Source organism: Ptychodera flava, chromosome 6, assembly GCF_041260155.1.
Source record: "Ptychodera flava strain L36383 chromosome 6, AS_Pfla_20210202, whole genome shotgun sequence".
Taxonomy (NCBI): domain Eukaryota; kingdom Metazoa; phylum Hemichordata; class Enteropneusta; family Ptychoderidae; genus Ptychodera; species Ptychodera flava.
Window position 1 is genome coordinate 32,104,641 of NC_091933.1, and position 14,221 is coordinate 32,118,861.

Genomic DNA, 14,221 nt, shown 5'->3' on the forward strand with positions numbered 1-14,221 from the left:
CAGACGTTTTGTGTAGAATTCTTCAATGTGTCTGAAACCATTACTTTTGCTGTAGGTATTTTTGTATCAATAACTTATAGGGATGTTTATGTTAATCTTGACCCTGTTTCAATTATGTTTAATAGAAATTCATTTTTATTTTGTAATCGGTCAGGCTTGACCATGAGTATTTCTTGAGGGAGCAACTTTTTTTTAAGATAATCGTGTTTCTGTGTGCTGTTTCTTCGGACGAACCGTGAACAAGAAAGAATGCCAAATTTCGAATACCTTTAACTAGTAAACTTCTGTTATTTACGTGTTGTCTAAATGCTATTTATGGAATTGCCTGTTTTGCTTTTTGTAAAGATAACGTGTGGTAATAGAGCTTTAGCTGCACAGAAGCAGCATCCCGGTGATTTGAAACCCGCATTTGCAAAGTAATAATAGACAAATATTAGTGAGACACTGTCAGCACGTTGAACCAAAGCACCTTTGTAAATATTTTGTGATGGATGTATGCAGGAATAAGTATGCTACAGTTAACTCGTAGGTTTAACCCTTTTCATACTTGTCCGTTTCCTGCCAGCCTGACAATTCAATGGAAAACAGTATTGAACCAAAACGTTTACTTTCCCTGACTTTGCCTGTCTCTATGTACGAGAAATGTTAATACTTTTACTCATCTGGGCAGTTCAAGTTGAGGCCCCTAAATATCTCCCCAAAACATTGTATGTGAACCTGGACTTTGCCAGCTATCGTGTGCAGACGTTTATGAATTTCTTTGGCTATGCAGAATAATGCCCCCCTGGAAATAAATATAATTTCTTCCGATTTGGCAAAGACGAACAAAACTCAAGGGCACGAACCAAACTGTCTCTCAACAGGAAAGTAGTGTGTTTTACGATAATAGGATAAAAGTAATTATGGTTGGTTCCGAAAAAAGGGGCGTAATCCTTCAGTAATTTTGCCTTGCTTAGAGAGTAAAGAATATGCTAGGTATAGATCAGAAAACTTCATTTTTTCCCCATGTCAAAATAGTTCAGTGCTGCCAATAACACACGACACCCACACAAAAACCTGTAGTGCCATAGTCAAGATTTCTATAAATCGATTAACCCCTGCCTTCAAGTTCATTATAAGCCATTTTTGTAAACCGAAGTATTTATAGAATCCACTAATTTCTATCAATTTGTCAATAAAAGAAAATATTTTCGAAATTATGTCTCGCGTCATTGTTGGTTTGTACACCGAGCCTAGCCTATTAGAATGAATAGATTTTACTCGTGTTCTTCACTGAAATGCCTCCTCTCCATGGGACCTTCGATATTGGCTAAATAACTGAAGTTCTAGGGAACAAAGTGATTTTTGTCTGCCATGCCACTGTCGTCTGCAAGAGGTTTTTACTACACTGGTCGTCTTTTTCTTATGCTCAACAATTGCCACATTTGCTGCTGGGAACCTCTTCCAGTGACAGGCTACATATTGAATCTCAAGCTTCTTCTTCCGGTCGCTGTCTGCCGTTCCTCTTCTTAAGATACCGATGTAGCAATACCATGGTAAGCTGCAGACGATGTGAAAATTTCTTGCATTACATCGCATTCAGCTTCGCGATTATGTAATGAAGACGAGGATGTATCGATATTTTATTTCGTACCTTTCTTGCTAGTAATCCAAATATGACAATATTTTTATTCAGAATAGTTCTTGTTTTAACGAGTGTTCCACTTTCACAGCAAACAGAAAGTCAGTATTTAAAAGACAACACTTCACGTTTCACAAGTCAGGTTTGTCCCTTTTAGCCCGCAATTTTGGCCATATATGCGGACACACAAAACGGATAAGTCGGTAACAGGGCAGTCAAATACTAGATATATTGTGATGTTGAAGGAAAAAGGTCACTGAATAATATTTGATTTCTGCGTATTTATCTTTAACATAAAATAATGTCTCTCCTCACATGAACTTTGCATTCCGCAAGAATTGCCCCCATAGATCTTAAATTTATACTTATTACCTCATCGTAGTTCAGCTCTAATTTTTCGTCTTTGCAATCAGTCACCGATCTTGAATGAAACTGGAAAAACAAGAAAGACAGTCACTCTGTTAAAGAGACAACACATGTTTTGGGGGTTTTTTTGGTTTTTGTTTTTTTTGCAGTATTTCAGTGCTTTCGTTCTGAAAATTGAAATGCGGACGCTACACACACGCCAGCACAGTGTATTGTATACATGATCATGCCATGTTATTGTTGACAGCTGAATTCTAGGCCAGGCTAGAATTAATTTGTCAACGCAACAATATATACCTTACAAACACATCGGTTGTCTTAACAATGTGAACACTGAGCATTTCAGAATGATTTGGAAGTAGAACAAATAAACAATGGTTTACAGGCGGAATAAATATATTTGAAAATACATGAACGGTTACAGCTGATGGACTTCTGAGTCTAAATAGGATACAACTTCGCTAAAGACACCCGATTAATTTCATGATAGTGAACGAAATTGATAGAAAAGAAAGACAAAACACGGCTCGTACCACTGATCGGGGAGGCGAGGGGGTAGACAAAAAAAGCTACATGGATTTAGTTGTGGGTGCATGGAGAAAGCTACACCCTCACAATTTGTCAATTATATTACAGATGAAGAAAGAACGCGATATAAAGCAATGAAGAAAAGGCTTCAACATTTTTAATTTTTTCAGGGAAGAAACATTTCCAAAAGTTTGCACCATCACTGGTCCGTAGAAACTCTACGAGTCGAAAGGGATAGAGCCATTTTCATCTTTAGAGAGAAGTAGGCAAAAATGAAAAGCATATATACGTGAGCGTTGACAGGAAAATGTTTACAGGACTCGATTGTGGAAAGGCAATCGAAAAGCTGAAGAGAAATATCTACATCTCTTAATAATGAAGTATTCGAAGGGAAACAAATAGTTTTTTTGTGTGCATATCATAGCCCAAACAAGCGAATATATTTGATAAAGGTTAGGTAAGGTGACCATAGTTTGCCCGGACGTCAGGAGGGCAAATGGTCTCCTACCTCGAGGGTACATAGTGGGCTATAATGTTTTTATTACATGTCTCTCTTACATAGTTTTCACTCAGAATTGTTTTGTTTATTTGCAAATGACAGTCCTATGCAAAACAGTTCCGGCTCACTTTCCGTCAAATGATGACTGTGCGGCCCACTATGTCATCAACAAGTTACCACTGAATCCTATGGGTGCGCGCATGCGCGATATACGAGGCATGTAATAAAAGATTTTTTAAAGACCCATGAAACGATATTGAGGAAATTCTCCGGCTATAAAATAATCTCGACTTACTCCATATTCGGAATCCTCTCTGCTGAGTTCTAGATTAGTATTTTCCGTCGTTTTTTTCCACCGAGGGAACACAGAACGCAAGAGATCGATCAAACATCCAGGAATGGGTATGAGGTTGAATGGAGGCGGTAACGTCTGGGCGTGTGTGTAGTGTACCCATACCATGGTACGCACAAACTTCCACTCTGTTTCGATTTGCTCCTGCGAAAGTGTTTATTTATTTATTTATTTGTTTATTTGTTTATTTATTTATTTATTTATTTATTTATTTATTTATTTATTTATTTCCGAAAGCTAAGGCTGCATGTATTTTTTATTATAATGAATTAGTGTCTCTTAATCGAATGATGAGAGTCAAGTCGTGTTATGGTCGTGTCATATAGCATAGACATCATGGCAATGCACTCCCGATCCTGTTCTTTGTATGGGATTTACCTCGGAAAATAAAAACAAGTAAATAGGCAAGGTCAGTGACAGCATGCCTATTGCAAAGTGTTTGGCGAAGTCATCCCTTGGCACTTCTGACTAGTACAAGCGAATTACAATATGTAATAACGGGCGTGGAAATGGCAAAACAGATCTATAGAAGCTATCATAAAAGACCAAACTAAAAGCAAAACAACTGCAATAGGCTACGATGGAACAGTACTAGGCTATTAATGGTTATTTATTGTAAAGAGCATATGGTTTACTACTATTTTTGAATCGCTTCTTTAACGACGCTGCTGTTGTAGGGTCCGACAGTGAGGTGGTGGATAGAAGTACATTTTTATTTTTGAGAAATAAAGTGATTACAATACAATTAAATGCACAATTATCGTTAATACTCAGCTATACGTAGATGGGGGCATTTTGCATGGCGTCGTTGGGCAAAAGAGAGTACTCAAACTCGCCGCGAGAATGATGATTGCTGAGTTACAGAATGATCCACGACGTTGGAAGCGAAATATGATCAAATACAAACCTTTACACGGGTGTATGTGTCCGACATCATGGCGATGCATATGTTTAACAAGATCAATATAACGAGGAAGCTGAAGAACAGATACATAAATGTTCCGAATATCCGATACATGGAGGACGCGTCATACTGTCCAGTTGCATCGCTACCATTTATGACGTGACTCTGATTCCAGGATGCGTTAAAGGCGTCCCCATCTTGCAGTGGTAACAGGACTTTTGCAATCTTAAGCTCCGACGAGTTGTCTCTCCCAAATATTGAAAACACCAACGCCATAAAAGAAGTTTTTAACCTGCAAGTGAAAATCGACGTCGAAAAAGCGTCACCTTTCTTCGAAGCATGATCAGCCTACAGGTCAACATGTTCATAATTTTGTTTGCGTAGGCCTAAAGTGATGAAAATATAAGTACAATACTACCACAGAAAGAATCAAAATGGCTTAATATTACATCAAACCCATTTTGTGCATGTATGAATTATTCAAACTCGAATGGTGTACAGTAGTTTATTATAAATTGTCTCCTAATTTGGCGCAATGGACGGTGCCGTTTATCATCAAATAAGTTTCTTTTGTACGAAATAAATGGACTGGCGTTATAAGTAATGACTTCAAAGGCTATTTCATGATCATGTCATTTTGCATGTAAACGAGGCAGCAGTGACGTCATGCTTATGATGTGACGTTTGTCACAGAATAAGAGTGAGACGCACACACCATGAAGTGGCCTTCACGGTGAGCACAGCTACAAGCACACAACTCGACAGAATTTGAAAAGTTTAGCGAAATTCCCCACCCCCTTCTGAATGAAAAAATAATATAAGGTTATTCACAAAATACCGGGATTTATGCCCGAGTACATCGTGCAGTAAGCTTATTGTCCGAGACGCGTAGCATCGAGGACAATACCGGAGTGCACAATTTACGAGGACATAAATCCCGGTATTTTGTGAATAACCTTATTAAAACAAATCTTTTTAGCCAAATTTTACAAGGAAAAGTCAAAATTAACGCGTTCTTTGGGATGCCCGTCGCACACTGCACTGAGCGATCGCGAGCAGACTGGGAACTAGCTGCAGTACAGTAGCTCGAGGTTTTGCTGGGTATTTGGGTCGGGTTTTGCAGGGTATTTGGGTCGGACGTCAAAATCAGATTGCCGTCCGACCCAAATAACCAGGCAAAACCTCGATCTACTGTACTGCAGTTAAGGTAGAACGCACCTCGGGGACAGATATTCGGGCCTTCAAATTTTATCAATTTTCATTTGACCTACCACTTGTGGGGGCTCATTTTGAAGCTCTTGGTTAAAGAAAAATTTTCACCGTCTTAGTTTTTCGAAAATCGAAAATTTAAATTTTTCCCATAGAGTTAACACAGGGATGGCGGCCATTTTGAATTTCAAATATCGAGAAATCTAAAGTTATTTGTCTCTATAGTACCAAAGTTTGCACGGTGACCCCTGACTTTTATTCTTGCTTCGGTAAGAGAATGGTTTAAAGTTTCGCTGAGGAAAGTTTGAGCAAAAGTTTAAGTCTTCCACTTTCGAGGTGCATATTACCTTAACTGGGAGCAGGTTCAGCGCGTCCGCCAAGCGCAAAGAACGAAATGTCAACCCGCGCAGCGCAGTGCAAGTGGTAGAAATTGTAGTCAGCAGCAAAATTTCGCTCAAATTCATAGGTTTTGGGTTGACCACTATTAACTTCGTGAAGTACTGACTGCTTAGAAGTACATTTTCGTAACATATTTAAAATCATCTTTCCCTTTCCCGTTGTGGACGTAAAGGTGTTTGAGGTTAAAGGTCGAATGGCGTCCAATAACACTAAAGCCATTGTACTCCGCATCAAAGTTATTAGACTCCGTGTCCTCTGATAAAGAAACTTACTGTACGACGAAACTCCATAGGTTACAGACGCAGGTGCACAATAATAGAGGTTACAAACATTTAATCATATATCAAAGAAACGAACAATGAAAATAAAGTTTCATCCAATGTAAGACGTGAATAGACTATACACCGATGCTACTGTGATGTAGACGGTACTTACTCAGAGAAGTCGTTTCTTTCCATGTTGTTTGGGTCGGAATAGATGACGTACAGTCCCACAGCGAATGAAACTGTGACGACGGAAAAGATGCAGAGAAAGCGAGCCACATCCCCGGCCATCGAAAAAAAGCATAACAACATCGGACCAAGAGTGCGACTGGGGAACAGGCATTTAATGATTTGAATATTGGCCAGGACGATAGAGAAAGCGGGCATATTGTCCACGATTGCTCGCAACAATGGGCTAGCGTCTACGATTCCCAGAAGACTGTGCAGAGTTGACATCAGGAAACCGAGCAGTACAAGAATATCGATGATGTTAGTTGGCATTGATAGAAAGACGAACAAACCAGCCCGAGCGATTTGATAAACATACGACCATATCGTGCCACACAGCCACACGAATAGTCCCATTAACAACATGTCATTCAGTTTATCGGTTTTGTATGGAAAAGCCACGGCTTCCGCATCAGTCTCTTTATGCGTCATTAAGATCGATATAGCAAGCAACAAACAGAAGAAATTCGAAAAGAGAAACATTAAGAATTTAGTTTTAGGAGCCCTTATGCCTTTTGAAACAGGAGAATATGGAAATATGACGTAGACGATGGCTATGATAGGTTGAAAAATTCCAAAGACCAGAAAACAAAAGACCGTATAGAGCAGTGTTCGGAACAGCGCTTTATCAGAATCATACGACGGGTGTCCGTCAAGCCAAACTTGTCTCAAAACGTGTTGACAATGTGCACTTGCGATAAACTGCAAGAATATTCAATTAAAACACAACATGTTATTAAACCCCAAAAATTTCTCCCAGCCGTACTTTGTCCAAAAATAGAGATACACCTGGTTACAGGGGCCCACAGTGTGTTATGACAACATTAGTAGATATTTGGAGGCTTCGAAGACCCCATCAAGAAGTTGAGAGAGGGCCATCATATTGGAAATTTAACGATAGTTTGTTAAATCATCCAATTTATAATGATTTAATTGAAGATAATTTTGAATCATGGGTCTTAGAAGGAAGAGATGTAACTGGCGAAGGTACAAAATGGGATAGGTTAAAATATAAAATAAAACAAGAGTCTGTGAGATATAGTCAAAAAATTGAGTGGTATTCTAAAAAGCCTTATTCCTAGAACCATAACACAGTGAACTTATTACATGCATTACATGTAGTTGGAAAATCTTATTCTATTTATTTTTTCATATACATATAGTCTCCGAGACTTCTTGACTGACATTTATTGATATCATTGCATTGTAGTTTTTGTAACAGACATGTATGTACCCTCCCACTATTGAGATTGTAAACTTTTTTAATGACCCAAATAAAAATTTAAAAAACAAACAAACGAGGCGGAGGATTTATCGCCCTGACTTAAAGTGTAATATAGAATCATAAGGTAAAAGATGGATAAGCTTTAACGAGTTATTCCGTCATGGCGATAATCCTCCACCTGGGTAATCTGTAGCACTCACTCATGGTGGAGATTAGAATGGTTTATTGACTGTCGTGGAGTGTTTTCCTGTGAGTCAGACGATTGCCAATAAGGACATTGCAGGGGCTACTTCGCAACATAGTTGAGACTCCACTTTACACTTATCCAAGTGTTTGATGTTTAAAATTTATGTATCGCATTCACTGAAACTGATGGCGTGCTTGTACTCGTGGTTAAAACATAGACCCTCGTTTTTCTCGAGGGTCTATGGTTAAAGCTAACAGAAGCTTGAGCCAGAGCAATATGTTGTCAAGGTTCCAAGAATTGCTTGCTAATGGTGATCCCGACAATTGGCAACGTCGCCTCATACGACTCGTGCAAAGTGGAAATAAGCAACATATGCTCATAAGCTCCATGAATTGTTACCAAAACCAATGAAAACTTGACAGGACATAATAATGCCTAATCAGAGAGAGAGAGAGAGAGAGAGAGAGAGAGAGAGAGAGAGAGAGAGAGAGAGAGAGAGAGAGAGAGAGAGAGAGAGAGAGAGATCAGAAGAGACAGAGAGAGATGGCAGAAGAGAGAGAGATGGCAGAAGAGATTTCATTCATTAGTCCGAAAATATTTATGAATATGATTAATAATGTTGACAATCTGGCGTAATGACTGGCTAAGATTGGATGAAAGCTCAGGATTCAAGAAGGCGCAAACTCAAGAATCTCGCCAAGCAGCACTTTTTTCGAGTCACAGGGAGTCAAAGATCAGCTGTCATACCATCATTCGGACATAGATACAAGCATGTGAGAGATCGCCAAAGGTAAAGAAGAAGGGGTTACCACTTCAGGCAAGCTCTTACTCGATCCGATATGTTGTCGATAACTCATTTAGTTTCAGACAGGGTTGATGAAATGATACATTGCAAAATTCGCGAGGCAGGTAATGCGATCACCGCATTTGCCATATGGAGTTGTTTGCTTTGATAAATACAGCACATTCGGGCTGTGAAAATATGTGCTCGTTTTAATAAATATAGCACACTCTGGGCGTGCCCATTTTGGACGTCCGACTTCAACTGGAGAGCCTTCATCAAATACGGGAGAGGGTAGAACCATGATGATAGCTGTTTTAAAAAGCTTTCCTAGGTGGGATCACGTTTTACAAGAAATCCGGTCACACTCATGACTGAATATGACGTTCAAAGTTTTCATGACAAAGTTGAATCATACCGCTAGCGTGGTATACCCTCTCTCTCTCTCTCTCTCTCTCTCTCTCTCTCTCTCTCTCTCTCTCTCTCTCTCTCTCTCTCTCTCTCTCTCTCTCTCTCTCTCTCTCTCTCTCTCTCTCTCTCTCTCTCTCTCTCTCTCTCTCTCTTCGTCAATCCATCCCATCTGTAATTAAGGGGAGAGGGCTTTTAGAGAAGAGGGATAGAGACACATTCTAGAAAAATTGACAGTAAAGGGTCACGGTGCTTTGGCTGGCAGTCCTAAAATTTTTTTGCCAACCCCTCGTAATAGTTATTGATGGCTGTTCCTTTACTGATTTAGTTTTCACTATTTGCATTTTCAGAGGCAAATATTGCAAACGAAACACTAGACACCGAAGAACATGTAAAAACAGTATAGAATATTAAAGAAGTTTTACGGATTCATGAAACTTTATCAACATTATCACCTAGATGCAAAGGTATGAAGACTGTCAAAATATCACTCTCCTAGAAAATATGAACTCTAAATACTTCTTTCGTATATGACCTACTCCAGTTGCAACATTTAATGTGTCAAAACTGAAAGATTAGTGAGTTTAAACAAGGGCCTAAGTGAAATATGGCCCTAAGAGTTTTAACAGTGTCATTAATTCTCGGTGATCAAACACTACATCGACACCTGAAATCCCATATGTGTGTTCCTTACACTGCTTTTACGACAAATATAATCATTCACTGTCATTTTCATTAATAACCCTAATCAGCTTTCTCTTTTGGTGTGCAATCAATCATTCTTGTTTCGTTTGCTAAGAGTTTCTTGTTCTCCTCTTTTCCCGTAATTTTATAACAAATATTGTGAATATATCAAAACTTTCAGCTATTGTGCTGGTACACGATTGGAACTAATTTTCGAGAATAGGATCTTTATATTGTTAAAATTAATTTCCCAAAAGTGTTAGGTGCCATATAATTGGAGGTTGCAATATTACAAAATACCCATAGAAACAAACGTATTATGAGAAAAGAAATGCAGATGAGCTTACATTTGCAGATTAAACCAACATTCCCTCACTATCCAATTATCCTAAATTAGTTACAGGCTCACTTAATGATGACACTCACAAATATCTAAGAGTGATAAAAACTGTGATATAGAATTAAAGACGTGTTTTTGGACACGTGGAACACCAACGCTGGGGCTTACCGCTTTCTGTTTCGTTTGTAATGCGAGCTCCAAAAGACGGAACTCCGGTGATTTCAAGCATCCACGCTCACAGTATTGGCTTGGTTTGGAGACAATTCTTCCGTTTAGCACTGTAATGATTTCTTGGCTGTCTGTGCATTCCTCGAGGAGACCGGTTGAGAACTGCTGCAGTGTGTCGTTCATTTGAAGGTACACTGGCTTGCGATTGAAAACGGTCGAAAATTGGCCATTATTAAGCTTTAAAGGGACAAAGTCGGCCATTTTTCATGAATTTTGTTTGATGCAATATTGTTTGACATGTTGAAAGATACTGAATGAATGGGAGACCATGCATATATTCGACCCCGGTTTTAGACAAATTAAATGAAACCATCGCGAAAATGAATAAATGGTCATGACCTTTAATTCATTTTCGTGATAGTTTCAAGTATTGTGTCCAAAACCGGGGTCGAATATATGCATGGTCACCCATTCATTAAGTATCTTTCAACATGTCAAACAATATAAGCAGTATCTCGTATCAAACAAAATTCATGAAAAATGGTCGACTTTGTCCTTTGAAAGTCTAGAGGAACGTATTTTTTCCACCATTAATGTTTTCTGTGTTATTACTGCATAGCAACACCGTAGGATGGAAGTCGAACAATTATCGCGACGTGTATACTTGTATATAACTGTGCCCTTGTTTGGATTTGGCATACCCTAACGTGGTTAATATCAACCTAATAGAAAGCAGTCTCTTTAAAGGGCGACGAATTCGGACGCGCACACGCTTTAGAACGTTTCTGCGCAGATTTAATTCCAGCCTGCCGCAAATGGGTTATTTTGTAGCGCATGTATTTAACATCACCTGTCATTGTTGAAATTGCGCTTTTGCTTAATATTTTTGACCCAGTCTCTTAGAAATACATGTGACCTATAGCCTTGTCATATTTTGACCCCCTAGGAAGCTGGTTTTTATTCAATATGAGCGAAAAATTAACATTTCTCTCCCATTTACATGGCGCATATTACCCATTCACCTGGAGATATTGTAAAAAGTAGCGTGGTGACACCCTTTTATTAAAAGTGTAAACTAAATGGTATTATGTCAGGATTTTATTCGCCAAGTTTGGTCAAAATGACACCATTAAAAGCGACAGGAAGAAAGTTCGAAAATTATGTAGTGATATAATTTCGATATCGTCATTTTGTAATCCATACTTATGTTAAAATTTCTTTACAAACATCATGAAAACTATAAGCTCTATAGATATGGATCTTAAGTCTTGGTATTTATTAAAATTAACTCATTTGCTAAGCGTTTAATAATTGCTTTCTTTAGTTTAAGTGAATTATATCATTTTTATTTTTTTCTAACGACGCCATTTTAACGTCCATTTCCATGGAAACGAGCGTGGTGACCCCCATTTTTTATTTCATTTTTGCACTTGCACAACTTCCAAGAATATCTGTGCAAAGTTTCAAGAAAATGACACCACAACCTAATTTTGACGTAATTCGTAGTACTTCACCTTAAATCTTCCAGATACCCTTTGACAGTTCTCTACAGTTTTAATACTATTTCTTATCAGAAGAAAATTTAATAAACCCGTTACTCACTTTTGAAATATCCTGTGTCGATTTCATCGTGGCTACTTCCTTCAATTCCCACGATAAATTGAACGCCGTTTCCAGCGGATTTTTAAACGCTTGACATAGGTATGCAGGGTTGATCATTGCTTGGTATCTTCTTATTCTGTTTTGAGAGATGTGGAAGTCCTCTTCTCCTACTTTTTTGAAAATAAGACATTGAAATCGTACATGTATGTATGTATGTATGTATGTATGTATGTATGTATGTATGTATGTATGTATGTATGTATGTATGTATGTATGTATGTATGTATGTATGTATGTATGTATGTATGTATGTATGTATGTATGTATGTATGTATGTATGTATGTATGTATGTATGTATGTATGTATGTGTGTATGTATGTATGTATGTATGTATGTATGTATGTATGTATGTATGTATGTATGTATGTATGTATGTATGTATGTATGTATGTATGTATGTATGTATGTATGTATGTATGTATGTATGTATGTATATACACAAATACACACACACACACACACACACACACACACACACACACACACACACACACACACACATATATATATATATATATATTATATATGTATATATATATATGTATATAGGCCTATATATATATTCTACCAATTGTATTTTTGTTTAGAATAAATAAGATTTTAGTATATATATACTTGTCAGTAATGTCTGGTTACAATTACTCGAAACAAGCTCGTTCGTTGTCCCTGTAAGCCAAGAGGTCATATCGTACCGTTCAAAAAAAAATCTACATTTCATATTCATAATGAGGTATGCATCACATGATTAACCAAAATGTTATCATTTATAACCATTTTCAAGCAGTAACCCTGAATATGTTGTACTGCCCCGAGACCATAAAGTACCGTCTGTCACAAAACCCCGAGTTTGTGTGCGCACTCACTGTTTGGATGTCCAACTTTCTCGATCCTCTTCGCTCCGTGCTTCAAGAGTAATTTCACCAGGTCGAAATTGTTCTGTTCTGCCGCCAACTGAAGTGCCGTGACGGGTTGCCTGTCTCGAATTGCCTCCATGTTGACATCGATCGCCTTGGACTGTTCTTACGTTAGAAAAACACATTTATTTTGATATTGATGAACGTGACATACAAAGTACGGTGTTCGCTTGCGATATAATTCTTTGCTGTTTACTAATGGCCAGTGAATTACCCTGCTTTGTCCTGCCCAAACAGCCATCGCTTCTTCCTTTTGATTAAAAAATATTCCCTAGTATCTACAGACCTTAAAAAGTGCAGATTGTTCTTGAACTTCATACTAGCACTTTCTTTACGGTGCTGATACACATCAAACGGCGACTTCCTGTATAAATGTATTCTTTTATGCAAATTTTAAAATAGGTGTGCAAACGGGCTTATAATGATAATGATCAAAGTTAGGGCATTCAAACAGCGGGAACAATTTCCTTTCTTCGGCATCTTGAAAACAATTGTGTCAGATGATTCGAAAAAATCAGAAACTCTTTGAAGGAGTTGGTACATTTCTTTCTTGTATATAATTATTTTATATTTGTTTGACATGTGCTTGGCGGAAAACATGCTAATGTTTATCGGCCTACCCGTATCATCGTAGCTACCTTATCGACATCCCCTGCTTCAACTGCATTCAAGAAGTTCTCCAAGTCTTCATCTCTAGCCTTGTTGTCAAGCAGTAAGTATCTCTCAACTCTCCCTGGCAACGGTCTGGATGACATTGTGACCCTTTCGTTTATGATTGTTTCGCTTTCATCGGAGTCAAGGCCACTACAGTATCTCCCACGTATTCCGAAATTTGTGCATGTCCGCGTCCAAGAGTTCGCGCTGAGTCGTCCATCATCGGTAGCCATTTTGTTTTTGTCGCTAGTTTCCAAAAAAAGGTGATAAAGACCAGATTGTTGAACGTCGCACTTTTCGTCCTTGAAAACAGTCATGGTCTCTCCTTACACATCCGAGTGTTTTTGTTATGCCTTAATCTTCAGAAAGGTTTGTTTTGAATAACGATAGCACTTAACGTGTAACTTGTGCAGGTATATCAACAAACACGGAACCAGGTGTCCAGTCTTCTTTCAGTAGTCAACGTTGAAAATAGTCTCTACATGCACTTTAAAACCATACGCAGTTTCTGAGACCGTATCTCTATCCTTGCCCTACCAAAGTTAAATCAATTGTGAGTTCTTTTGTTTATTACGGGACAGTATTAAACAGAAAATCGGTAGTCGTGTGAATAACATCAACAAAAATTAAATGCACGAAACCTGAAATAGATGACCTGATGTTTATCTATATTTTTTTCAACTTCTAAAATTATGAAAAAAATGCAAGTCGGTCGATTTCTTTTGTTCTTAACATTCAATTTGAATGTACATCGAGCTATGATCAGGGGTTTCTCATTTTGCGAATGGAACCATCAGGTTAATTAAACCACCCGTCATGGAGAGTTTG

The 14,221-nt window shown here is 38.1% G+C and overlaps 1 protein-coding gene across 4 annotated transcripts; it reads right to left on the minus strand.

The window, feature by feature from the left end:
- Nucleotides 1-350: 350 nt before the first annotated feature.
- Nucleotides 351-13,948, minus strand: LOC139135511 (transient-receptor-potential-like protein). 4 transcript variants are annotated; one of them, XM_070702922.1, is made up of 9 exons: nucleotides 13,360-13,948; nucleotides 12,689-12,839; nucleotides 11,765-11,931; nucleotides 10,163-10,360; nucleotides 6,314-7,071; nucleotides 4,274-4,562; nucleotides 3,310-3,510; nucleotides 1,994-2,053; nucleotides 351-1,540 (listed from the first exon to the last, which is right to left on the minus strand). In XM_070702922.1, exons 1-9 carry the CDS (start codon nucleotides 13,708-13,710, stop codon nucleotides 1,469-1,471), a joined length of 2,247 nt encoding a protein of 748 aa, XP_070559023.1. In that variant the 5' UTR covers nucleotides 13,711-13,948; the 3' UTR covers nucleotides 351-1,468. The 4 variants fall into 4 exon arrangements, with proteins under 4 accessions (XP_070559023.1, XP_070559021.1, XP_070559020.1 ...); XM_070702920.1 differs by having other exon boundaries at nucleotides 11,765-11,934; nucleotides 13,378-13,739; XM_070702919.1 differs by having other exon boundaries at nucleotides 11,765-11,934; nucleotides 13,360-13,739.
- Between the last annotated feature and the right edge of the window lie 273 nt (nucleotides 13,949-14,221).

Excerpts from the sequence above, each read along its gene's own strand:
- LOC139135511 (XM_070702919.1), bottom strand. The coding sequence starts at position 13,710 with ATGACTGTTTTCAAGGACGAAAAGTGCGACGTTCAACAATCTGGTCTT. Across the intron at positions 11,935-12,688 it reads GAAAGTTGGACATCCAAACA|TAGGAGAAGAGGACTTCCAC; the intron begins GTGAGTGCGCAC and ends TTTTCAAAAAAG. Across the intron at positions 2,054-3,309 it reads GAGAGGATTCCGAATATGGA|TTTCATTCAAGATCGGTGAC; the intron begins GTAAGTCGAGAT and ends TTGTTTTTCCAG.